Source organism: Pongo pygmaeus, chromosome 18, assembly GCF_028885625.2.
Source record: "Pongo pygmaeus isolate AG05252 chromosome 18, NHGRI_mPonPyg2-v2.0_pri, whole genome shotgun sequence".
Taxonomy (NCBI): domain Eukaryota; kingdom Metazoa; phylum Chordata; class Mammalia; order Primates; family Hominidae; genus Pongo; species Pongo pygmaeus.
In genome coordinates this window covers 16,432,855-16,460,447 of record NC_072391.2, presented here as the reverse complement: position 1 = coordinate 16,460,447, position 27,593 = coordinate 16,432,855, and the positions used below count along the sequence as shown (strand labels likewise).

The following is a 27,593-nucleotide window of genomic DNA, read 5'->3' as shown; positions in this document are numbered from 1 at the left end:
GCAGGCAGTGGAGTCAGGCAGCTGGACCCCAGAGCCCTGGTTCTTAACCAGCGCGCAAGTCCTGGCGGCACTTGTGGCAGGTTTCAGGGCTGAGGGTGGCATCCTTGCTCCCAGAAAATCATTTCAGATATTTTTAGGCCTGGATTCTATTTGGTTGTTCAGCAGCCCAGTGTAGGTCTGGCGGGTGGGGGAGTTTGGGGGCAGCTTCACATTCAGATGGAAAAGCTGGTCTTCCCTGCCCTTGCCTCCGAAGGTTCCTGGGGCAGAGCCCCGACACAGAACATGGTTGGCCACTCCAGGCATGCTAGCCCCCTGGCTTATAGGCTGTGGAAGGCTTCCTTGGCTGTCATCCACACACTGGGAGCAATTCAGTTTCTCATCTTCTTTGGGCCTTTGAAGCCAACTCTGAAGTTCCTTGCTTCAGAGCCTGTGTCTGTGTTTGGAAGGGGGCTGTGGGTTGCACCCCACAGGCTCCTAGCTTGAATCCTCTGCTGGTATGATCTTGGCAGGCCTGACTGGCCCTTCTCCAGAGAGAGCTTTGGCCTCAGCTGCCTGAGCCCAACTTTCCAGGCTGCTGGGCTTGGCTGCCTGGTTTCCCTCCCAGAAACTCCTACACAGAGATCATGAGGTTACAGGACAGAGCCTTCTCTACGTGCTCCAAGTGGGTCCCTTGGTCATGCATTTCTCAGGCCTAGCTTGGTACCAGAAAAGGACACAGAAGCTGCCTAAACTTTGATTTAATTTTTATTCATTTATACCTTCCTGGTCTTGTTCCAAAAAGCATTTGAAGCAGCATAGCTTATGTGTAGGTGCTGAGAGCATGAGCTGTTGTATCAGACACACTGTGTCATTGTGGGCATGTTCCTTAATGTCTCTGAGCCTCAGTTTCCCCACCTGTGAAATGGGAACAACAGAAGACCTGTTCCAGAATTTTTTTGTTTTGTTTTTGTTTTTGAGATGAAGTCTCACTTTGTTGCCCAGGCTGGAGTGCAGTGGCAGCGATCTTGGCTCACTGTAGCCTCTGCCTCCTGGGTTCAAGCAAATCTCCTGCCTCAGTCTCCAAAGTAGCTGGGACTACAGGTGTCCGTCACCACACCTGGATAACTTTTGTATTTTTAGTAGAGATGTGGTTTCACCATGTTGGTCAGGCTGGTCTTGAACTCCTGACCTCAGGTGATCTGCCTGCCTCAGCCTCCCAACGTGCTGAGATTATAAGCGTGAGCCACCGTGCCTGGCCAGAATATTGTTTTAAGAATTAAACAATTTGGCCAAGCACAGTGAACACCCCAGGAACCTTAGCAGGCAAGTGGTGGCGCACACCTGTAGTCCCAGCTATTTGGGAGGCTGATGCAGGAGGATCGCTTGAACCTAGTAGGCGGAGCCTGCAGTGAGCCGAGATCATGCCACTGCATTGGAGCCCGGGTGACAGAGCGAAACTCCATGTCAAAAAAAATAAATAAATACAATAAAGAATTAAATAATTTACAATGTGAGCATTACTTATTTTTGCTGTTACTGATGCTGTTATTAACATTATTACTATTATCCTCATCCCAGAAGAAAATTGATGGTCAGGGAAAATGAACTTTCACCTGACTCAGAGCCAGGTGTGCGTGCAGTGTGTGCACTTGCGTCCTTGTGTGTGTGTGTGTGCACGGGCATATGCATGCACGTGTGCGCATCTTCAGCTCGTTGCCAAATGGTTGCATCTGGCTTTCCCCTGCATGAAGCTCCATCATTTTCCATAGATTCTGAGCAAATTAACTTTGGCATCTAGCTGGGTTGCTCATTTGCTAGTCGTGCCTGTTAGGAAAGTCTTGTTAAAGCTGTGTTGTTGGTGGCATTTTAAAAATGTGTTACTCTCTGTGTGTGCCTTTTGCCTGTTAAAGTGATGACTCTATCCTCCCCCGTCCTCATCATATTGAAGGCCATATCACAAAGCTTGAGGAAGACCCAGTGCTTGGTGGGATGGTTGTGGGCTCCCCCGATGTCCATGGGCAGGTGCTTCTGATGCTCAAGAACTCCGTCCTTAGGCCCACCTTCCAGGTCCACCTGCATCCCAGCCCCTGGCTGCCACCAGGGTTGGGCACCTCTGTCGTTCTCTTATCCTCCCAGCCTGATCTCTAGCACTTCCCCATTCCTGCCCTTGGTTCTTCTGGCCTCTGGTCTCCTCCTCAGTCCTCACAGTCCTGTCTGCTCCTCTTTCATTTCATCTTGGCTGCTGTTGCCCGCCTGCTTCGTCACTCCATGTGCCCTCATCCTTCAAGCCTCACCTCCAAGCTCACTCCTCTCCTGGGCCCACTTTGAGACCCTCATGGCCACCCCTGCTCGTGCGGTTAGTGTGTATGTACAGACGCTCTGCTGGCGATATTTCAGAGGGGAGGAAATGGAAGAAGGGAGGAAAGAAAGAAGGGAATGGAGTATTTAGCACACTGGATATTTAGCACTGTGCATTTGTTCATTCATGGGATGCTGGGTACTATGTTTTGTAGGCAATCAGTTAATTTTTTTTTTTTTTTGAGGCAGAGTCTTGTTCTGTTGTCCAGGCTGGAGTGCAGTGGTGCGATCTCAGCTCACTGCAACTTCCGCCTACCGAGTTGAAGTGATTCTCCTGCGTCAGCCTCCCAAATAGCTGGGACTACAGATGCGTGCCACCACGCCTGGCTAATTTTTGTATTTTTAGTAGAGATGGGATTTCGCCATGCTGGTCAGGCTGGTCTTGAACTCCTGGCCTCTCGATCTGCCTGCCTCGGCCTCCCACAGCGTTGGGATTACAGATGTGAGCCACCGCACTTGGCCGCAATCAGTTAATTTTTACAACTCTTAGGATGTTGGTAGAGTTTTCCCTGTTTGAGAGAGAAGAAACCTGAAGCTCAGAGATTAAGTAATTTGATCAATTACATTTGATCAATGATCAATATGGGTGTGTTGAATTCAGTGTACCTTTGTTCTTTCAACAGCATTTATGAATCACCTGTGATGGGCTTGGTGCTGTCCAGGTGTTGGGCTTGTAGCTGTGATCAAGAGAGTGTGATTTCCTCTTCCTCAGGGCTCCCAGTCCAGACTCTGATCTTTTCATGGCTCCTGATAAGAGTTTCTTCCCAAGCAGGTGAGAAGGTCTTATTACTTCAGCCATTATCTATATCTCTCACAGAGCCTATGTCCTGGGGACTGGGCAGGAAGGAGGGTCTTACCCTGTAGGATGGCTGAGGTAGAAAAGGCCATGTTTAGCCAGGTCCATTCCAGTTGTTCTCAGAGACCCGAATGGAGAATGACAGGTGTGGCTGTCAGGCGGATGCATCCCGCGTTTCCGTGCCCTGCATTTATCTTTGCCATCTCACTGCAATGAATACAACCTCATGGGGATGTTCGTTGTCTTCCTCTGTGGCTGATGGGTCTGTTTGTTAAATATCTGGGATGTTTAATTTTTAGATGGCCTTGTAGGGAAGAGAAAACATGGCTCATCCCTTTCAGCTAGACGGAGGGAATCACTTCAAAGACACTGTCACCTCTGAAGCCATCCACTTTAGGTCTTTGAGGTTTTGAGTAAAGACAAGTGCAGTAAAATGACAAATGTTGATTTAAAAACCTAAGCAGTCTGGAGATCTTGGGGATGGGATGTTTTAAAACAAAGCGCACTGCCAAGGAACTTGCTTAGCTTGGGGCAACTTTCACAGCAACTGTTTGTTGGTGGGTCCTTTGATAGAGAAACATTAGAGACTTCAAGGTCTGGGGCTTCGCTTTTGTGAAGCTCTGTCTTCCTGTGTAGGTGAGTCCCACCTTGGGGAAAAAAATCACCCCTGGGTGCATTCGAATGTTCTTTTATGTTCAGCACTGTGCAGACCACTTTGCAGGAATGATCTCACTTAATCTTGATGCATAAAACAGGGATATAGGGATGCTATTCTGATGACAGAGTACCCTTCCCCTCAAACATTATGGGACCCCTTTAAATCAAAGATAGGAATCTGGCATCCTGGGCCGCATGTAGCCCATAGATCTGTTTGATTTGGCTAATGCAGTTTTTAGGATTGAATTTATTGACAATGCTGAACAATCAGGCCATTTCCCATAAAGCTCACTATTTCCAATTTCCCTTGAGAAAATGGAAAGCTCCCACATAGGTGGGTGTGTTCACTTGGGGCTCAGTAGTGGTGGCCCTCTTTTCAAGAGGGCAGTCCTCACCATGTCACCCCGTCCCCACCTAGCCTGCTTCTCTTGCTTATTTTACCTGCCTGGTCCCTGTAGGCATTTGTGTCAGCCCCTTCTGCTTTAGGTTATCAGCCCCAGAGCCTTTTTTTTAAAAAGCAACAGTCTTTCAAATTTGATGTCATACAGAAATGGGCCTGTCATCGACTGAGCATTCCGTCAGCAAATATGCGTCAGAAAACAAATCCTGCCACGACGCATGTGAGGGGAGGTTGACTGTCGCTTCACTACCGTTCCCGTGGGAAATGACATCAACTGCAGCAGGGAGCAGGACACTTAGCAGCACTTCCCAGAGTGGTGTCCCAGGACAGAGGGGCTGCAATCTCCAGGAAGGTGGATCATCATCTTGCTATTGTCTTAGATGTCTGAGTTATAGATCTTTAGGGCCTTGAACTCCAGGACAGGAGGGAGGTAGGGGGAGGAGTCATCTAGACTTGGAAAAGATTCTTTAATTTTAAATGAAGTGAAACTCTTGTTGCTGGGCGTATAAGAATTCATTTCATCAAGCAAAAAAAGCTCAAATCAATGATGTTTAATGGTGACTATGAGGCCAGGTGCAGTGGCTCACACCTGTAATCCCAGCACTTTGAGAGGCCAAGATGGAAGGATCTCTTCAGGTCAAGAGTTCAAGACCAGCCTGGGCAACATAGGGAGGACCCCCCCCAACCCCCATCTCTACAAAACATTAAAAAAATTAGCTGGGCATGGTTGCATGTGCTTGTATTCCCAGCTACTCAGGAGGCTGAGGTGGGAGGATCTCTTGAGCCTAGGCATTTGAGGCTGCGGTGAGCTATGATGGTGCCACTGCCCTCCAGACTGGGTGACAGAGTGAGACCGTGTCAGCACTGGGGGGTTGGGGGAAGCTGGTGGTCATGATGAGAGCAGCCAATGCTCTTTGCATTTCTTTATGTGCTAGACAGTGTGTTAAGTGCCTTCCCCAGATTATTTCAGTGAATTTTTCGCAGTAACTCAGTAAGATGGGTACCATAGTTATCCTTCTCGTTTACTAATGAAGACACCAAGGCCCAGCCAGGATCACCACATGCTCAAGCTCATGTGGCTCGTCACTGGCAGGATCAGGATTTGAACCCAGGCAGTTGGACTGCATCTCCACCGCTACCCTCTCCTGCTTCCTGCGCATCCAGGAAGACTGTCTGTCTGGGTCTGTGTTTGTGACAACGGCCCAGCACTTAATGTCTTTATGAAAACCTTATTAAATGAAAGAAGAAGAACCAGTTGGCATTTTGGGACATAGAGAAATATAATATTTACATTTTAAATAAATTAGGCCATCACCACAGACCCAGAGACATTGATTATTCTCAGAGTGGCTAACAGGAGGTTGAAATGACTTAATATTGCGGGTCTTCCAGCCTGTAGGGAGAGAGTTTTGGTTTGGAGCTCGCTGTAACACAGTTAAAGCCAAGGTATTCAGAATAGACTCTCTGCTCAGCATCCTGCGTTGACACAGGAGCCATAAATAAATTTGACGGCATAGCAGTTCTTGGCAAGAATTTAACAACAAATCTTGGAGCAGGTGACATGAAACTGTGTCCCCACTGCCCTGTGTCTGTCACCGTGTTGTTGAGATTGGCCTGGACATGTTGGCACGTTTCACTGGATGGTCTGTGTTGTAGTCATGCCCATACCTTAAAATTTTATCCCCTCAGAGAAAAGATATTGGAATACTGTGTTTTCTCTTTACTCAGGTTTTGCATTCAGAGTGGTGACATTTGCATTTCATTGTATATTCTGAAGGGTTGGCAAGTGACAAGTCACCTGTCCTTCCATTTTAGAGATGGAAAATCAAGGTATGAGAGAACTCTGTTGGCTGAGTACAGTAGCTCATGCTTGTAATCCCAGCACTTTGGGAGGCCGAAGCAGGAGGATCGCTTGAGTCCAGGACTTGGAGACCATACTGGCCAACATGGTGAAACCCCATCTCTACTAAAAATACAAAAATTAGCTGGGTGTGGTGATGTGTACCTGTAATCCCAGCTACTCAGAAGGCTAATATGGGAGGATCACTTGAGTCCTGGAAGTTGTGGCTGCAGTGAGCTATGATGGTGCCACCATACTCCAGCTTGGGCAACAAAGTAAGGCCCTGTCTCAAAAACAAACAAACAAAAAACAGACACCACAAGAAGCCTTGGAAGGCAGAGGGACTGGGCATCATTGAGCACCAGAGCTGGCCAGGCCTGGGAGATGTTTTCTCAGTTTGATCTTAACCATCTTGGGCAGCAGGTAGTGGTAAACTCTTTTACAGACAAGGAACTGAGTTTGCATAAAGCATGTCACCTTCTGAAGGCCACCCACCTGGCAGGGGATGGGGCTGGGAGGCAACAGTAGGTTTGTCTTCCCTCCAGAAGTTCCTTTTATGTCACACTGTCTCCACAGTTGCTGGAGATAGGTATATTAATTTTTTTTTTTTACTTAGCTATATTAAGGTATAAATGGTAACCAGAAATTATGTGGATTTAAGGTATGCAATGTGATGGGTGTTTTGTTGTTGTTATTCAAGACAGGGTCTTGCTGTGTCACCCAGGCTGGAGTGCAGTGGTGCGATCTCGGTTCACCACAGCCTTGACCTCCTGGGCTTAAGTGATCCTCCCACCTCAGCTTCCCCAGTAGCTGGGACTACAGGCACATACCATCATGCCCGGCTAATTTTTATATTTTCTGTAGAGACGAGGTTTCACCATATTGTCCAGGCTGGTCCTGAACTCCTGGGTTCCTCCCACCTCGGCCTGCCAAAGTGCTAGGATTACAGGTGTGAGCCACTGCACCTGCTCACAAATCTCTCTTTGAAGAAGAATACTTGCAAACATGTGACCCATTTGCCCCAGCTTTTATTGACGAAGGGAAGGATTGCCTTTCATTGACGGTGATGGCGTGGTTTCCCTGGCCGAGTGAGGACGACGGCCTCATGGAGAAACCCTGAGATTTTGCTGCCATTGTCAGCATCTTCCCTCATCATCTCAAGTCTGGGACAGTCCTCTTTAGGTCCTGGGTATAAAAGCTCCAAAGAAGCAAACAGGTTGCAAGTGGAAGTTTCTGCAGCTGAGGAACGGTTGGGTGACACGTCCGTGGCCCTCTCACGGCCGCTTCACCTTGAAAGTGCTGCGGTCCTTGGGTTGAATCCAGGTTCTCTTCGCAGCGGCTACCAGAGGAGCCGAGGAAGCACCTGCATTTGGAGCTATTCAGTGCATCCTGGAACCGGTGTTTGACTTATTTTCTTAGCATAAGTAGATTTCTACCTCATGTGTCATCAGTGTTTTCTGGGGCTGAGTCATTAGGGAGGTGGGAGGCGGATCAATTGTTTAGGCCAGACATTGCCTCTGCGGTTTGCCGAAGCCACGGCTTTTGTTTTCTTTGAAAAGGAAAGTGTTGGAGTCCAGTAGACTTTTTTAAGCAGTGTGGAGGCAACTCGTGAGCCCTGGGGTTGGGCGAGGAAGGGAAGTACACTCTGTTCAGAACCCTGGGGATGTTCAGAACCCTGGGGGTAAATAAGGAAGCTCATCGGGGACCAGACCAGCAGAGGAATTGCCTTCCTTGGCCGCCTTCCCCCTGGGAGGTATTCCCAGGAACAAGGAAGCTCATCCCCTCTCAGGTTCTCACCGTGCATCAGGCGTTGTGCACAGAGCCCCACAAGGGGTGTCACGTTCTCCTCACAGCTTCAGGAAATCTGTATCATTAAAGTTTCCACTTGTAGATGAGAAAACTGAGTCTCAGAAAGGCCGTGTAATTTGTGTGAGGTCACACAGTAGCATTCACACCAGGTCTCCCAGAACCCACAGCCCATACTATATCCCTGTAGGCAAATCAGAAATGGCTAGCTTGATAAGGGACATCATCCTTGATCTGTTGCCTTCCTGGATGGCAGGGGCCTGGGAGATGAGACTCTATGGAATCTCTCTCTGCAGCCCCCTACCCCATCCCCACCCCCAGACCCACCTTCCAGGTGGGAGGCACTTGTGGAATATTTATTGATTGAAAGAGGTTGAAAGAAACATGTTTAACAATATATGGCCCAAAATCATAACAGTGTTTCCAGATGGAGGATTCATGATGCTGCCCTGCAGCTTAGAGTCTCCCAGATAAGGAGTGTCACATGGAGGGAGAGGTTAAACTTGTTCCACCTGTGGCCATCATGGGCTGTCCTAGGACTACACACAGACAACTCTGAATTCATTGGAAAGAGACATGCGCCATCATCACTGTTTCATGATAAGTGGCAGCCGGGCATGGTGGCTCACACCTGTAATCCTAGCATTTTGAGAGGCTGAGGCAGGTGGATTACCTGAGGTCAGGAGTTGGAGACCAGCCTGGCCAACATGGTGAAACACTGTCTCTACTAAAAATACAAAAACAATTAGCCAGGCGTGGTGGCGCATGCCTGTAATCCCAGCTACTTGTGTGGCTGAGGCAGGAAAATCTCTTGAACCTGGGAGGCAGAGGTTGTGGTAACCTGAGATCGTGCCATTGCACTCCAGCCTGGGCGACAGAGTGAGATTCCGTCTCAAAAAAAAAAAAAAAAAAAAAAAAGGATGATGGGTAGTGAGTTTTTTGTGAGTGGAGGTGTTCAAGCAGAAACTGGGCAGTTACTTGGTGGCTCTGTGAGTCAGGACTCTAATCCAAATGACAGAAAACTCAAACTGGGCTTAACAAAAAATGAAGTTTTTGGTTGGTGAAAACAGGACATCCAAGGATTGGTGTAACCTTCCGCAGGGTTGCATCCAGAGGTCAGATGAGCAAATGTGGATGTTCTCTTCCTGCTGTTGCTCTCTGCTTTCTTTTTTGTGGTCTTCATTCTTAGGAAGGCTCTCTCTATATGTGATGGATCCTAGCAGCTCCAAGCTTATGTCCTATGAGCTTAGAAATTCTTGTCATGAAGAGAGGGTTTCTCTCCCAGTAACTCTAAAAAGATTCTTGGAATTGACTCTTATTGGCCTGACTTGAGTCTTCTGTCATCCCTGAACCAGTCACTGTGGCCAAAGGATGAAATACACTGATTGGCAGGGCCAGGGCACATGGCCACCAGTCAATGGGGGCGTTTGGTCAGCTTCCCCAGACCACTGGGAAGAGAAGTGGTTTCTTAAGAAAAAGCAGGATTCCATTAGCCAAAAAAGAGGGGAATTCATCTTGGGCAGAGAGAAAAAGAGAGATGTTCACCATGAGGGCCACTGAAAAAGGGTCTTTTAGCATCAAATGAGGAACTGGAGACGATCACTTTTTAGATTTAAATCCAAGACATAATGATCAGGTTTAGTTTCTTAGCCAAAAATTGTTTTCTTTTTCATCTTTGTCTTCATCATCATCATCATCTTCATCTTCTCTATCCTCCTCCCGTTCTTCTCCTTCCCTGGAGAGACTAACTAGAATGGAATGCAGCTGTAGAAATCCTGGTTAATTTCTCAGATGCAGAATCTGGTCTCTGCAAAGGAAGGAGAATTTCTATTGAAGCCCGACCTTTTGTTTGAAGTCCTATTCTCCATAACGGGGCATAAAGACAATGTTCCTCAGTCAATAAGCCTTCCTAACTTTGGGCTCTAGGATGTAAGCCCAGAGGAGGAAGAAGCTTTTATCTCTTTGTTCCCTGTTGTATCCCCAGTGTCTAGACAGTGCTTGGCATGTAATAGTAAGGATGGATGGATGTGGGAGACAGAATGGGAAGAGCATGGTTTTGCATTGAACGGATTTGTGTTTGGAGTTCTGGAAACGTTGGTCTGTGAGTCAACTGGAGCCGAGTGACCACTTGGGGGCAGTGTGAGGTTATTATCAGTAACTCGCACCTTGTGGCCAGGTAGACAAGAGGCTAGAGCTGCGAGAACATTTGGGAGGGACCGGAAGGGATGATCTCCCCTGTCTCTCTTTCACAACCCCGGCAGCAAACATCTCTAAGAGTGATTAGGTCACCCTGACTGAGCATGTGGTATCTTGGGCATTGAAGCATCTTTGTGGGTTCTTGAAGGCCTGAGATCCCCCAGTGGAGAGTGTTCCTCGGTGTCCAGCTTTATAGCCTTTTAAGTGGAGTCTTTGCCTTCCATCCACTAAAGGGGCCCCAATCCTTTGTCTGTCACCACTGGCATCTTTCCTCTATTTACTTCACCGTGAGGTTATGAGAACTCATCCTACAGTCTCTTCTAAGCCCCTATTTCCTTACCTGTAGAATGGGCATAATGCCTTGAAGAGACGTGATGATTACAGTGAAAGAATATTGATAAAGGATCCAGAAGAGTGTCTGGCCTGTGGAATGCATCCAACCTATGGTTACTGTTATTATTGGAGCCCAAGGAGAGATTTGAATTGTATTTGGGGCTTTCACAGACAAATTCATTAGAAAGTACTGCCTGGGCCCATATAGTAGACAGAATACAAGTCTTGTGATGGATAGACCTGGGTTCAAATTCTGACTTCACCACTTGTGATTTGTATGACCTTGAACAAATGATTTATTGTGTCTGAGCCCAGTTTCTTCTTGCGTAAAAGGATATCATGATACTTACTTCCTGTGGCTGTCGCAAAGTTGCCTTTAAGAAATGTCTTTGGCCTCTGTGCCTTTCCTCAGACTTTCAGGCCCATTGTGAGAGAGCTAGGAAGATACAGAGTTGTCAAGTTGACACGTGTCAGAATAGGGTTGGTTCTGCCACAGTAACAAATGATCCTCAGTCTTGGTCTTTAACAAAATAAAAGCTTATTTCCTGTTTGTATGTGTTCAACATGGGTTGCCCAAGGGCAGCAGCGGGACCGTTGTGCTTCACATAGTGACTCAGAAATCTAGGTGGACAGAGGCTCCCATCTGGTAGCCTCACCGTGGCTTCCTCACTTAGTGTGACAGGCAAGGGATGGTGCAGGTTCACATGCCAGCAGTCCTGTGCTGTGACTCGGAAGAAACATTTGTCACTTCCACCTGGAGCTCGTTGGCTGTAAGTCAAAAGCTTGTGCCCTGTTGTGCAGAGGAGGCTGGGAAGCTTGGGGAGCAGGTAGGGTGCATGGTGAGCACCAGTATCTCTGTCACAAGGACCCACTTGTTGTCTCCATGACATTCCCATTGTAGGGATTAGAGCAGCTGTGGGCTAGTGGCTCTGTAGCTGCCAGGTCGTTTCCAGCACAGTGCTTTGTGCCAGGAAGTAAAGAAATTTAGGCTTGAGACCCCAGCTTCATAGATGGTGCTGAGAACGTGAACTCTTTTACCTCTCCCAGATTCTGGGAGGTAGATGTGGTCTTGTAATGCTGACTGTTGAATAGAAAACAGAAGAAGATCACGTTTGATGAGCCACTGTGTTGGGGGTGGCCCAGGCAGGGAAGCGTTGTGATACTTTTGCACTTATCTTCACTGAGTATATCATGGGGATATGAGTCACCCAGAGAAAAAGTTTTATTGCCTGTTGCCCTCTGCAAGGCAAGAAAAGTCACAGATGTCTGCTGCATGCCTCCTCAGGGCAAGAGTGTATGCTTGGCATTTTAACATACAAGATCTCAGTCATATTTTCAGTGTCCCATGGAGAGAAGAGATTACAGTCTCCATGTTGCTGGTGAAACCATGAGGCTTAGGGGTGTTCAGAGCTGTATAGAAACAATGGCTGCCCCTGTTCATGGGACACAGCCAGTGAAGTGTGGTCCCAGATTCAAGCCCTTTAAATTCCGTGTTGTTGTTTTAAACTATACCATCTCGTCTTTCCATTGTAATGTCTGTGGGGCTTAAGGAAGTTGTAGGGATGTGCCCAGTTCTGTGTGTCAAGCAAAGCTTAAGAATCGGAATCTTGTGTCTTTTACGAAGCTTGAGTTGTGTATTGGCTCATTTAGTCCTCATAACAACACTATCATGTAAGAGCTCCTATGGCCACCATTTTTCAGATGCGGAAACTGAGGTCCAGAGAGGTTGAATGATTTACCCAAGGTCACCCAGCAAGTTACTGGCAGACTGGGACAGAATCCTGGCCATCCAGCACCAAGTTCATCCCCCAGACCAGTACCCCACAGTGCTCGCTCACATTTGAGCACAGTCTTTCCTCTGTCCAGGTGCTGGTGTTCACGAATTACTACTCGGCACAAATGAATGGCTGTGTACCCTTTCCTGGGAGGAGCAAGCCAGCCGTTACCTGAGGGAGGCTCTTGGCAGCTTTACGGGAGTGCTGTTGGGTATGAGAAAGAGACTCTCAAAGGCAAACAACATTTTGATGCTCATAAAATTTAATGTTCTTTCATTTACTGTCTTTCTCTTGAAACTTGGACATAATTTATTGAGCCCGTGGTTGAAATATTCAGGAAGTCTCTGTGTGTTACTTCGAAAGGAATATGATTAAAAACGCACGCCAGCTTCCACTGATTTCTCAAGACATGAGAACACGACAAAGAGCCACATAATTTTGGAATTTACATCTTTATATGAAAGCCTGTGCTTTGCAGCACCTTGCAAAATGAAGGGAAAAGCAGCACTTCGGGGTGAAATATTTTCCAGAAAAGCTTCTGTATTGGTGTGCTAATGTTAGCCTCACGGTACTCAGTAACTTCCTGGGTCCAGCAACCTATTCTCGGGGATAAGAAGAAGCTGCCCCAGGCCCTGTGCCAGGCTGGCTGCTCTGAAGTCACATCTTAACCATGTTTAAAATCCTGCTTGATACGATGGAGCCCCACTTTATAGCTGAGGAAATGGGAGCAGATGCATGATGGGGCTTGGGTGTGAACCTGTTCTCATGCCTCCTGCCGGCTGACCTCTGCCTGCCTCTGGCCTCAGCTTAGTATCACAAGCCCCAGGACAGGTAGCTGCCTCCCCTTCGTGTTCCCAGCGACCTTAGTCTTACTGCTGTGCCACTGGCCAGTTTGTCTGAGAACCGTTGACCACCTAGATCCCCACGAGATAGGGACTTCTGTGAGTGCAGGGGCAGGGGCAGGGTCCTTGTCACACTGATGCCCAGAGCTCAGATCAGTGCCTGGCACACCGTTGCTCAATAAATGTTTGTTGAATGAATGAAGAAACATGAATGAATGAATGAATTAGTGCTTCCAGGCCTGTGCAGGGAGGTGCATTTGACCTCTGCTATGGTTTGGCTGTGTCCCCACCCAAATCTCATCTTGAGTTGTAGCTCCCATAATTCCCACATGTTGTGGGAAGGACCCAGTGTGAGATAATTGAATCATGGAGGTTGTTCTCCTCTACTGTTCTTGTGGTAGTGAGTCTCCTGAGATCCGATGGTTTTATGAGAGGTTTCCTCTTTCTCTTGGCTCTCCTTCACTCTCTTGTCTGCTGCCATATAAGACATGCCTTTCGCCTTCTGCCAGATTGGGAAGCCTCCCCAGTCATGTGGAACTTGTGAGTCCATTAAACCAATTTTTCTTTATAAATTACCCAGTCTTGGGTATGTCTTTGTCAGTTGCATGAGAACAGACTAATACAGCCTCACAAAGGGAGAGGGTTTATAAAATAACCTCAGAGCAGAGAGAGATTGTCCAGCATGGTGGTGTGAGAAAGGACTCTGGTTCCAATCCCATGGCCTTTAGTGTTACCTTTGCCTAGGACTAAACCTCCGCGAGCCTCCATTTCCTCAATCTGTAGATGGAACCACTAGCTAGAATATAGAAGCCACGAGGGCAAGAGTCTCTGTTGTTTGTCGCTGTATCCATAGTGTTTAAAACAGGGTTTGGCAAATGGTAGATGCTCAATAGATGTTTGTGGAATGAATGAATGAATCTGAGAATTTTCAGATATTGAAGATAAGTTTCTCGAGAAAGAGCCATGGACAGGCCTTGTATGGATAAGTTAACACAAGGATGGGGCTTAGGATTGGGTCTGGCATCCAATACATGCTCAGTAAATGTTTGCTCTTAATGACACTGGCCTCACTGTATCCTCCTCTTCCTCTTTGTCCTCCTGGGCTGCCTGCCCAGCAGGCTGGAGAAGGCCTTCTCTGCTGGGGAGGAGAGGAGGCCAACACTGCGCTGCCTTCTGACTCCCAGGTCTTGGGAAATCAATAGCTGTCCTCTGCAAGCCAGCCTGTAACCACTGTGCTTTTGAAAGGAGAGGCCAACAGAGCCTTTCAAAGTAGTTCAGGCCCCATTTTCACAGGCCTAGCCGAGCCCCATGTTTTGTGCTTGTGATGGAACTATAATTACACCCATTGTGTGGCGCCAAGTAAACCACCTCATATGCTACGTTTACGGAAAGAGGGCTCTGCCCCTTTTTCAGTTGACCCTCCCATAATTCATGCAGCAGAAATAAGCCCTACAAGTGTCTGGTGTTGTCAGTGGCTTTTGCAGTGGTTCCCAGTAACACACGTGGAGTTGACTAAGATCCTGTGCTCTGTGCTAGAGCTGTGAACTGCCCAGGAGACATTACCATCTGCAGAAGTGCATGCTACACCTTCTTCTGGGGGAGCCTCATGTAACAGATAGAACATGGGTCTGGGCGTTAGCTACTGAAGCCATCTCCGTGTGACCATGGGCAAGTGTTCTAGTCCCTGTGGGCCTCAGTTTCCTCCCATATAAAATAGGAACAACACCAGCATCTAGTATGATGTCTTAAGGCTTCTTTGTGCAGTTGTGCAGGTTGTACACTGCACAACAGCTTATGGCTCTGGAGGGACCAGTGGGAGCTCTATCTAGCTGTGCTCCACTCGCCCAACTCAGATATCATGGGGCTGTGGCCAGTCGGGGCACTTCCTTTTATTGCATGAAAGAGCCTTTATGTCAAACATGATGTACTTGACATGTAGTAAGTGCTCAGAAAACAGTAACTGTTGTTGCCACTACTACTGGGGGATAATCTATGGAGGAGGTGGATGAATGGATCGAAGGCGTCGGGCAAGGAGATCAACTGAGATTTGAGTGACGTTGTGAAGGGTGGATAGAATTTTAGGATGTGTGCATGGTGGGAAGGTGGGGGTGCAGTCATATTCTCATTCCATCCATGTCGGTCCTTCTCTTGAAATGTTTTCTCCCCTCTCCTCACACCTCCTCTCCCACCAGTTGCTTTTATGCCATGCCAAGAAAATTAGTGGAAAGCTATTGAAGAATTTCTTTTTAGTTCGGATTGTGGACAAATGTGAATGTGGACAGAATAGTAGAATGCACCTCTGTGTGCCCAGCACACAGTCCCATCAGCTTCAGCAGCTACCAACCCAAGCCAGTCCCACTCCCCACTTCCCACCGCCACTCCTAGTATTATTTCAAAGCAAATTGCAGACATCATGCAGTCTAGTTTGTAAATGTTATTGAAGGGTTTTAAGCAGTAAAGGAATGTGATCCTGGGTTTTAGAAAGATCATTTGAGTGTTAGCTGGTGGCGGGGGCAGCAGGGAGGTGGTGATGTTTGTCTAGGTTGGAGGGGGCTTCTGAACCTAGGTTTGGCAACAAGGATGGAGGAGCGGGGGATAGACCTTGGAGAGGTGAAGGATGTAGATTCTACAGGACCAGTGGTACTGGACACTTCTGCTGGTGCCTCTTTAATGGATAATCGTGGTAATTAACATTTATGGAGTACTTTATGTAACCCTAAGTTAAGCACTTTTTTATTATTTAAACCTCACAAAAGCCCTTTGAAATTTGCATTGTTGTTAATGTAATTTTATGCATGAGAAACTGAGGCCCAGAGAGGTGGAGGTACATTGCCCAAAGTCACATCTAGGAAGTCAGGAACGGTGGGTTTTAATCCCAAACGGCCTGCCTCTGGCGTTTGCACCATGCCACACACTCTGTCCCGTACTGCTCTCACAGGACAGGTGTGAATTGCGGAACCGGCTTAAAGACCCTCACAGCTGCATCAGTGCCTCTTCTGTGTTCTTCTTAGAGGAACACACCTTTCAGCAGAGGGCTGGGGCTCCAGGTTTTGTTTTTTGCTTTCTTTCCCCTGTCATTGCTCACCAACCACCAGGAAGGTGTCAGCTGCTATTGTAACATGGTCGTTTCTGTGGATTCTGCCTTGGCTCTTGGAGGGCTGTTGGTGGGGGCCAGGAGAGCATCAGTGTCTCCAGGCGGGTAGCAGCTGCTGCTCTATGAAGCCTCCCTCCCTGGCTTGCCTGTGTATATTCTGAAAGGCCACATGTCGGGAGAAATGATGACCAACATTGGGGCCTGAGACCTCACAGCCCCGTGGCCAAGCTGTGACGGTCACCTAAACCTCTGCTTCTCAGAGGCATCGCCTTACTAATTGTGCTGTTGTTAGTGATGGGTGTTGTCCCTCTTTAAACTGTAATCCCATCCTGATGTGTGTAAGCATTACCTCTTGCCATCTTAGTGTTCTGAGTGCGGAGGGGCTTGTTGCAGAGGTGATCAGGGGAGCCTTTGAAATGTGAAGTTATCACCAGGTTTACTTACAAGCCTCTGCTTAGTGGCTCTGCAGACAGAGCCCACACAGCACTGTCTCGGTGGCACTTCAGGATGATCTGCCCCACAGGTCTCAGTTGAATTTATTACATGGTGGCTTTATGGTGTGGCACTGAGGAGGATGAGTCCCGAGACTCCAGAGCACCTGGCTCATCAGGGCAAGCCCGAATAACTTCCTGGGGCCAGCCCTCCCCACAGCAGAACCAAAGCAAAAGGTGGATTGGAAGGAAGAAAGAAACAGGAGAGACTCCAAAGATGGGAGATGCAGGACCATGAGCTCTGGAGCCAGACTGACCACCTCCCTCCCTTCCAGACTGCATGACTTGGGACATTCGAGTCACCCTTCTGAACTTCAGTTCTCCTCATCTGTAAAATGGGGGTAAATATCCACCTCCCAGGTTTTAATGTCTGCTAATATGTAAAACACTTAGAGTGCTATCAGACCCATAGCAGGTGCTCATTCTGTTACATCCTGTCCGCATCATGGCAGGTACTGACTGCCTGAGAACTCTTTCATCCCTTTGTACCTCATGACAAACCTGGACAATAGGTGACAATAACCTCATTTGACAAATAAGATACCAGGAATTAGAGCTGGGTGCGGTGGGTCATGCCTGTAATCGTAGCACTTTGGGAGGCTGAGGCAGGAGGATTCCTTGAGTCCAGGAGTTCAAGACTAGCCTGAGAAACATAGCCATATCCTGTCTTTACCAAAAAAAAAAAAAAAAAAAAAAGGCTGAGCATGGTGGCACATGGCTGTAGTCCCAGCTACTCGAGAGGCTGACACAGAAGGATTACTTGAACCCAGGAGGTCAAGGCTGCATGAGCTGTGATTGCACCACTGTACTCCAGCCTGGGCAACAGAATAAGACCCTGTCTCTGGAAAACAAAATTAAAAAAATAGGATACCAGGAATCAAAGATGTGTGATTCTTTACACAAGGTCATCCAGCAGTGAGTAGGCAGGACCTGGATTTGACCTCCACGGTCTCATTTTCTCCTTGACATGGAACATCTGGAAGTCATGTCTGCCAGTCTCCTGGAATGTCTTCATGCTGGGATTTTCGTTTGAAGCTGTTGTCGGTGTTGCCTTCACCTGAAGCAGAAACCAATTTGGAGAAGGCTTACCCTAGCTGCTGGGGAGCTCCTAGACTCTTCTCTGGGAGTCTCCTTTGGCCTTGCATTGGCCGAGGTTCTTACTTACTCTAGGTGCCCTTTCCCTTACTGCTAGGGTCCCCCTGAGGGGGATGTGGGAGCAGCCAGAGACCACATGGCTTTTCGTCTCTGCCTGCTGGTGGCAGCCATTCACTGTGGCGTTGACAGCGCCTTCCTCGGCTCTGTGTGTGTGTACGTGTGTGTGTGACAGTGTCCCTTACCTTTGAGATGCTCCCAGCCCTCCATCCCTGGCTCAGCACCTTTCCAGGTCCTCTGCTCTTCACTGGTACCTTGAGATGCTAGTTCAGCATCACAGTGATGGCATATGCTGAGAGAGGGAGGAGAGAGGAGTGTGGCCAAGAACACAGGCTCGGGAATCCGAATCGCAGTTCTGCTGCTTACTTCCTGTGTGGCCTTGGACAAGTTGCACACCCTTTCTGTGCCTCAGTTTTCTTAGCTACAAAATTAGGGACAGTAACACCACTCACCTCCCAGGGGAGTTGTAGGGTACAGGTGAGTACTGCTTGGAGAGGACGTGGAACGTTCCTGGTGCGCAGGGAGTGCTCCCTGAGTCTGCCCGTCCCTCCACGCTGTCACCATTGCCCCTCCGGGAAGACAGCGCCCTTAGTTTACAGAACACTTCGCCATTCCTCAGCTACTTTAAAAGTCTTGTGGCTTCCCAGTAGAGGAACAGAGAGCGCTGAATTAAAAGCAGGAAGGTTGGTGTGTAGTCGTGGCTCTGTTAGGGAGTAAAATAAACTGTGTAGCTTTAGACAGGCCACTTGCCCCCGCCAAGCCTACATTTCCTCAAATGGGCACAGTGTTTCTCTTCCTGGGTTATTTATTTGTTGCCTGAAAGGCATGTGACCAGAACAGCATGGGCTTTGGAGCCCTAATAACTGGGATTCAGATTTCACTGTCACTCCCTGGACCCACAGTGCCAAGGTCAAGGAGAGCTATGGCTACTAGAATTCCCTGAGGATTTCCTGTTACTCTGGGTCTAGTGCTAGATCTGGACACCTATTATTTCAATGAACATTTCTAGTTTTCTTAGTTTTCAAGGCTAAATGGACACTACAAGACAATGTACAGGTTGAGCATCCCAAATCCAAAAATCCCAAATTCAAAATATACTGGAAGTCAACATATTTTGAGTGCTGACATAATGCTGAAAGGAAATGCTCATTGGAGCATTTGGATTTCAGATTTTCAGATTTGGGATGCTCATCCTGTAAGTATAATGCAAATACTCCAAAATCCAAAAAATTCAAAATCCAAAATACTTCTGGTCCCGAGCATTTTGGATAAGGGATACTTGTATATGCATCTAAAAGAATGACAGGTGTTGATAGCATTGGTTTTATCTCATTTTTCTTTTCAACTCTCTTGAATTTTATCCAAATGTGTTTGTAGTTTGGCTTTTTTTCATTATTTTTTATCCTTGTTGTTCATAATTATTAATGCAAGAGATTGCTTCAGACACAGCACTTATAGGTCAATGCTTCTAAAACTATGAGAACCAGTTTTCTTTTTAAAAAAACTTTCAATTCATTGCAGAATGATATTTTTATAAATCACCAAAAAACAGTCTAGAAAAACCCTGAAGCTCCTGTGTTTCACAGCAATATGAAATTGCTTGAAACATTTCTAAATGCTTGCTTCCAGTTTCTTTCCTCCTCTGATCTCATACTGGTAGAAAACAGGTGGCACACCCACACCAGTTTGTGGGCCACCCTGCTGCATGTCACTGTCATAGAGTCACTTGCCGTGTGTGTGTGTGTGGCACTTGCTGTGTCATTACTGAGGTAGCGACACTACATGTGACAGTTACAGTTGGCCCTCTGTATCTGCGACTCTGCATCTGTGATTCAACCAATTGAGGAGCAAAAATACCAGGCGGGGAGAATGCATCTGTACTGAACGTGTACAGACTTTTTTCCTTCTCTTTATTCCCTAAACAATATGGTATAACAATTATTTACATAGCACTTACATCATATCAGGTACTGTAAGTAATTTAGAGATGATTTAGAATATACAGGAGGAGATGTGTAGGTTCTATTGCAGATACTACATCATTTTATAGAAGGTACTGGAGTGTCCGTGGATTTTGCTATCCATGTGGAGTCCTGGGACCAATCCGCCACCCATACCGAGGGATGACTGTACCGCCATCCGCTGTGGGCAGGCAGGGTTCATGCCATTTTATTCTGACTTGTGGCTTTGTTCACATCAGCGAGAGTTCAGAGGTGGAGAGCTGACAAGTGGAGGAGCTTCTGCGACGTCCCCGTTTTACAAATGAGGAAGAGGAAAACTGTTTCCCACAAGTAGGGAATGGCCCAACTACCGTTCAAAGCTGAGTCTGTAAAACGCTCCTTTTGTGTTTACCAGTGGCTCTCAACTCTGACTGATCATTACAGTCACCGTGGGCTTTAAAAAGTACTTCTTTGAGGTCCTTCCCCTCAGTCTACTGAATCGGAATTTCAGGGGCCAAGACCCAGAAATCTGCATTTTTCAGAAGCCCTCCCAGTGACTAGTGATCAGCTTGGGTTGGGACCCACGAGTCTAAACCATGCCACTTCCCTCTACTCTGCAGTACAAATGAATTGTCCTTAACCACCAAAGGGATCATCTTCCTACCATATCCCAAGAGGGAGTGCAAAGAGCACAGATAGTAGGGCCATTAAGGTGGGGGTTCAAATCCTCACTCTGTCACTTCCTTCTCCTGACATTTGAGGCTTATAAGCCAACCTTCCTTTGCCTCCTTGGTAAGGAAAGCATGCCAGCCCTGCAGGGGGGTTGCAGGAATTACGTGAGCTGGTGCACCTAATGTCTGTAAGAGGGCTGACACTTAGTTGGTGCTCCGGAGCGTGTGAACGCAAAGTGGGGACTGTCTAGGTTCACTTTTTAACAAGACAGGTGCAATGCCGTCATCACAGAAAGAGGCTTCAGGCCCCTCCCCACAACCAGAGTAAACTGGGCCAGAAAACGGGTTGCGAGTTTTATAAAACTTAACAGATTCTAAGGCATCGAAGTGAATAATCTTGGAGAGTTTTGAGTATGTGACCCCCAAAGAGCCTCAGTTGCTATTGAAATTTTGGGGGGTGTCTTGATCTAATTAATCAGGAAGCATCTAATTTGTTAGCTGGAGGAGGGTGAAGCATGATTTACTTGAATGTGATTAGATGGAGGGAACATTCTGATATGAAAGGAAATGCCGGAGGTGTTTTTGAAAAATTTATAATCCTTTTGTGATTTGGCAGGTAATTATGATAATTCCTGGTATTTTCACAGACTTAAAAGTTTTTTCACAGCCACATTATTTTTGGAGATCATCTTTCCTGATACTCCAGCTGGAAGGAATTGCTCCATCTCCTAAAGCTCCGAAGGCATCATTTTCCAAAGCCCAACTCAAATGTCATTTTCTTGGTGGTGCTTTCCCCCATCTTTTAGGCCAGGGCTACCAAATAGGCATCATCTTGCTGGTCAACACACTGGTTGATTGGTTATGACTGCCTAGGTATCTTCTTGAGGAACGGTGATTGATTAGTGCTGTCTGCCAAGGGAACAGCGCGCAGGGGAGTAGTGGAATCCTGAGATAATTACCCAGTCCCCTTTGATAGGCATTGAGGTGTGTATCCCAGCCATTTGGAGCTAAACTTGTATTTTGAGCTCACATGCAAGTAGAGAGGCAGGATTTCTGCCCAGCCATGATTTGTTAAATCAAAGGTGAGTGATTTAAAAAATTTGATAGACTTGGAACCAACCCAAATGTCCAACAATGATAGACTGGATTAAGAAAATGTGGCACATATACACCATGGAATACTATGCAGCCATAAAAAATGATGAGTTCATGTCCTTTGTAGAGACATGGATGAAGCTTGAAACCATCATTCTCAGCAAACTATGGCAAGGACAAAAAACCAAACACCGCATGTTCTCACTCATAGGTGGGAATTGAACAATGAGAACACATGGACACAGGAAGGGGAACATCACACACTGGGGACTGTTGTGGGGTGAGGGGAGGGAGGAGGGATAGCATTAGGAGATATACCTAATGCTAAATGACGAGTTAATGGGTGCAGCACACCAACATGGCACATGTATACATATGTAACAAACCTGCACGTTGTGCACATGTACCCTAAAACTTTAAGTATAAAAAAAAAATTTGATAGATGTTGCCAAATAGGCAAGTTACTTAAACTTCTTGAATCTTATACCTTCTCTCCGTCCCAAAAGATGAAACCTAGATGATGAGGCATAGTCTTTGCACCTCATTAACTGATCAGTTTTGCACCTTCCAAGCACAAGTTGAGAACCACAACTTCTACTGGCTAGGTGGTGTCCTTGGGCCTTTTGGAGAATCAAGGCTTCATTCCTGGTCCTCTGTCCCTTGCTGGGCAGGGTTTGTGGCTGTGTCAGCCCTGGTCATTGTATCTCCACCTGGCATTTATTTTTGATTTGTCACTGTCATAGTGTTGTCAAATGGCATCTCCTCCTTAATTACCTACAGATTGATTAATTTTCATGAAATACAACAACTGAGGATAGAAGGAAGCACATCAGACTCTCAAACTGATGATGTCAGGACACAAGTGCCTGGTGGGGATATAGGCATTGGATATGGCATGGGAGGCTGCCTGGCATGTCCCAAGGCTCATTAGATAAGTGACTCCTGAATGTTAACTCTTGGAGGGGTGGGCCTTCCCTGACACCCTGTCTTCTCTCCGAGTCACTCTATCATAATTTACCAAATGTCAAAGGATGTGAACTGTGTGGCTCTCCTTCCTCCTCCCTAAGATCCTAGCACTGTGCCTGGAAGATGGTTAGCAACTCTGTGGTGCTCTTGTTTTGGGACACACTGAGTGCTCCCCACAGCATTTCTGTCTCCTTGGTGTGGCACGTCATGGCCTTTTTCCATCTGGCCCCTGGAGACCTACTTGTCCGCCACTTCCTCCATGTCTCCTGTCATGATCACCCATGACATAAAACCAGCTCTCATCCACTGGGAACTTATCCTGCCCCAGATGTGCTGCCAAGCCCGCTAAGTGCGGCATCTCTTGCCATCCTCACAGTGGCCTGGTGAAATGGGTGTGGTTTTTAATGCCCATTTCATAGACGCACAGCCACAGGCTCACACCAGAACACACACACTGTCAGTAACTGATCAAGCCCAGGCCCATCTTGCACCAAGGCCTGATGCCTGAACCACCTCTCTCTGCCTCCTCCCTGCCAGCCTCTGGTGCCAGCATTTGCACCTGTAGTTTCCTCCACTGGTCATACCTTTCTCTTCCTTGTCTGCAGGGTGACCTCTTATTGCTCAACATGTTTATGGAGCAGAGAAGGCCTGTGGGGACTGAGTGAGTTAGTGAGATCAAGAGGGAGAAAGGGGATTGGAGAGAAAGGCTGGGGCTGCATCTTGAAGGAGTTTGGGTTTTATTCTTAGAGCAGTGGAAGCACTGAAAGTATTAAACAGCAGGTGACAACATTAGATGCCTGCTTGGAGGAGAATGGATTGGAGGGCACCTGTTCTCTCTCTGTCCTATTTTCTGTGGCTTTTGAAAAATAAGAAGGTCAGATGAGAACCCATAAGTGCCCTCAAAGCCTAATAAAAATTCCAAGAGGCAGTGGTTGTGCAGCCTACTTTTATTTTTGTGATAACAGGAACTATTTGTGAGCTCACATTCTCTCTTCTGAGGCTCTTTCTGAGTCTTGAATTTATTTCTAGTTATACTGGAGTTTGGAAATAGTTATTCGAGGAACAGTAAGCTCAGTATGGTTTATGTAAGATGAAAGCTGCTTATACCAATGGCTGTAGGTAGGGATATGTGATATAAAAACTCAAGCGTTTCAGAGGTTAGCTTAGTAGCAATGAACATCATAGTTTTAATGGTTGCTGGAAATTATTTTATCAAATTTTGTCTCTTAAGTTGCATCGGATTTTTCCTTTTCATTCCCTAGTGAAATGAAAGATTTGCCTGATGTGGTCAAGTTCTGCTCTTCTGGCTGCAAAAGAGAACCAGGGTTTTGACAGCTTATGGTAAACACAACTTGGATCTGGGATGTTTCGATGTTTTCTGCATTTATGGAAAATTGTAGTAACACTCTGGCTCCCAATGCAAAACAAAACAGAAAACACAAAACCCTGCTTTGCTTTGGAAATGGCAGTGGCATTTATTTAAGGCTCATATTTTTGTGGGGGCACATTGGCAGGTATTTAGCAGTAATATCGGCAGCTGTGGATTTCTGGTTTGCTGCGTGGTGAATGGATTCACAGCCCAGAGCAAGCTCGTGGAGGGTTTATGTGATTTCTGTGTGGAGGGGGCACATAGGCATTATTAACAATACTGTATTTGTTTGTTAAAGGCCCAAAGATGATCAACTCAACCTTTTCTTGTCGAAAAGGAATAAGGCAACAAAGGAATATTAATTTTACATCTGTACAAAGAAAAAAGCTGTCAGAAAGGCTCAGTGACTTATTCTGCCTTTGTTAATTGCATGGTTCTTGCAGTATCTTTTGTGTCATTTTCACTTACTATTTCATATTTCACACTGGTTTGAAAGCGTCTGTACCTCAGGGACAGAAGAGGGGGTACCTTTGGAGGGGAACTCACAGAGCAAGTTAATGGAAGCCTGATATATTTCATGTCGATTGCCCAGTGGCTCCCTTGTATTTCAGATGAAGAATTTTAATTCTTTATAAAGGGTCTAAGTGGCTTCTCTCACTGATGAGTGGGAGCTCAAATAAGGAAAAGTAGAAAGAATGAGAAGGAAACATACCCCTTTGGCTATCATTCATATCTTGGTGGATTTTCTTCTGTGACTTACCCTTCATACAACAACAAAAAAAAGAAGGCTCCCTTTTGTTCCTCCTCAGATAAGACACACATTTAGCGACCCCTGTTTTTCCAGAGAGCTTCTCCCTGTATCCCTCCTTTACTCTGACAGTGTCTTCTATAGCTCGTGTAAAGTACTTATTGCAAATGGCCTGGTATTGTTTTTGCACTGCATGCAGTGTAGTTAGTGCTTAGGTGAGGCCTGGGGCGTTGGAGGGGTGATCTCTTGGGAAGGGCAGGGAGCTAGGGGCCTAGATAAGGATCTGCCTGAATTGGCATTCTGGGGACTTCTCTTAAAGATGCTTGCAGGGTTCTTCCTTCAGGGTTCTTGGAGAGTGTACATCTCACATTTCTCTAAAATGCTTAAGTAAATTATAGTTGAATAGTCTGTACATTGACTGTAAACTGTCTATAGTCACCTCCAGTTTTATTTATTGGGGATCAGCTGAGAATATCGAGTAATTCAATTTGGAAAAATTCAGCAGCTTACAGCTGGCCCAAATGGGTTGCATGTGGGCAGAGTGGAGTGGCAGGACCACAGCGCATAGCCAAGGCTTCGGTGTCAGTTCCTTGTTAGATGTTTGACCTTGACAGAGTGAGACCTTATTTAAAAAAAAAAAAGAAAAAAGAAAAAAAAAGCCCAAGGTCCAAACATGATCTGATACTATCCTATTTGGACCATAACTTCATACTGTCGACTCTGAAGTGTCACTATGAAGCAGGTCAAAACACACTGAGCTTATGGGTGGATTGCATGGTTCACAGGTAAGCAGTGTCATTGGCTCCAGCCCCAACAGCCTACGGATGTTTTGCTGACAGGTGTCAGGAAGGAGAATCCAGAGAAGGTGGAATTGGTCCCTGGGGAATGTCCGCCTCTAAGCCTCACCTTTGGGTGCTTGTGTTCCAGGTGGCGGAGATGCATGGTGAGCTGATTGAGTTCAACGAGCGCCTGCACAGAGCCCTGGTGGCCAAGGAAGCCCTTGTGTCCCAGATGAGGCAAGAGCTCATCGATCTCCGGGGACCGGTGAGTGTTCCCCCAACCCTGTGTGTCTATCCAGCCTCTGCTGCCCACCACCCAGTAGGAAAGCACACAGACCAACAGAGCCAGCAGCCATGCATCCACTGGCCAGATGTGCCCACATTCACCTCTGCCACATTTGCTTTTTATTTTTTGTTGGGAGGGGTAGAATAAGTAAAATGTTACAAGTTCTGTTGAAGCAGCATTTCCTGCTTCTCCTTCTAGTCATCTATAGTTAAAATTGGCATATAGTACCCCCCCCAAACCCATCTTTCCATACTTTACTGCATGGATAAATTTCCATGAGCAGTAAACAGTCTTGGTTTTGTGTTGTTAACTTTTACCTACATGGTATTACTTTTGTATATATCTGTTTGCCACTTGTTTTTGCTTATTTGTTTTTAATTCAATATTGTGGTTTGAGGAGTAATCCACATACATCAGGTACAGGGCTTTTCAACCACAGCACTGCTGATATTTTGGATCATATAATTCTTTATTGTGGGGGCTGTTCTGAGCATTATGGGATGTTTAGCAGCATCCCTGGGTTCCACCCACTAGAGGCCAGTAGCTTCACCTCGGCAGGTTTTGACAACCACAAATGTCTCCAGATATCGCCAAATGTCCTCTGGATTTCAGAACGTGGCAGAATCACCCCTGGTTGAGATCCACTGATCTAGATCACTTACTTGCTTGGCTCTGTAGTTCTCTGTTAAATGAAGTAGCACAATATTTTGGATTCAGTCGTGTCTTTGTAAACATTTAGGATGTCTCCAGTATTTTGCTATTACAAACCACAATGCCGTGAGCATCTAACACTTTTCCTTTTGTGCAGACATATAATAGCTTCCTCATTTTACAACTTCTTTATTATGTAAAATGCCCACATTTAGGCAGGCTGTGTAATGCACGCGCGTATATCCTTTGTCAGGGTGAACAATTATCCGTCACGGCCAGTTGTGTTTCAGGTTATCTACATCCGCTTCCTCCTCCTATATCATTTCAGTCAAATTCTGGGTATTATTTCATGTATAGACATCTTTGTATTTATCTCTAAAAATACAAAAAAAAAACCAATATCCTTATCACCCCCATTACCAGTAATTCCTTTATGTCATCACAGTCAGCGTTCAAATTTCCAATTGCCTCATACCTTTGAATAGTGTTTTTGATTCAGGATCCACGTGAGACCCGTGCATTGTAATTGGTTAATATGTCTCTATGTTGCTTTTCCTTTAAATTTTAAAAATTAGAGTAAAATATACCTAACATAACTTTTACCATTCTAACCATCGTTAAGTGTACAGTTGAGTAGCATTAAGGATGTTCACACATTGTGAGGCCATCGCCACCACCCCTCTCCAGAACTTTTCCATCTTCCCCGACTGAAGCTGTCCCCATTAAACACTCAGTGCCTGCTCCCCACTCCCCCTAGCCCTTGGCGACCATTCTACTTTGTTCCTCTGTGAATCCACTACTGTCTTAGGTTTCTTTTCTTCAACAGAGTCTTCTCTCATCTCTCTCTCTCCCCTTCTCTCTCATAATTTGTTTACTGAAGACACTGGATTTGCCTTACAGAGGTTTTCACCACCTCAGTTTTGCTGATGGTATCTCTGTAATGTGATTCAATACGCTTCTTTATTTCCTGTATTTTCTTATATTAGAGGCTTGGATTCAGGTTTAATTTTGCTGATTATATGACTCTGTTGTTGGGTGGTGTTTTCTGTCAGGAGATGCATAATGTTTGCTATCTTTTTGTGATATTAGCAGCCATCTCTTTCACTTCCTGGGTCCATTACACAAACGTTTCTTTAAGGTCAGTACCTAAGTGTGAAATTGCGGCGTTTTAGCCTATGGTGTCTTAAACTTTACTGAGTTTTGCCATTTTATAAAGTAAAAGCACCTATTTATTATCCCTCTGTTTGTGTGCAAAAGTTCCTGCTGACACTTTTACGTTCCTGCTATGATATTTTATATATTTGTGTTTTCATCCGCTGTTCCTGGCCCATAACTCCCATAGCCCTTGTTGTAATGTTGGAGGCACTTT

The 27,593-nt window shown here is 46.3% G+C and overlaps 1 protein-coding gene across 9 annotated transcripts in view; it reads left to right on the top strand.

Annotated features, from left to right (window-relative positions):
* Positions 1 to 27,593, top strand: part of SNX29 (sorting nexin 29) — a 584,951-nt gene that overhangs the window by 342,432 nt on the left and 214,926 nt on the right. For all 9 annotated transcript variants that reach the window (XM_054453330.2, XM_063654331.1, XM_063654334.1 and 6 more), the window contains one exon: positions 25,436 to 25,552. In XM_054453330.2, coding sequence (XP_054309305.2) covers positions 25,436 to 25,552 — 117 coding nt within the window. The remainder of the gene's footprint in view (positions 1 to 25,435; positions 25,553 to 27,593) is intronic.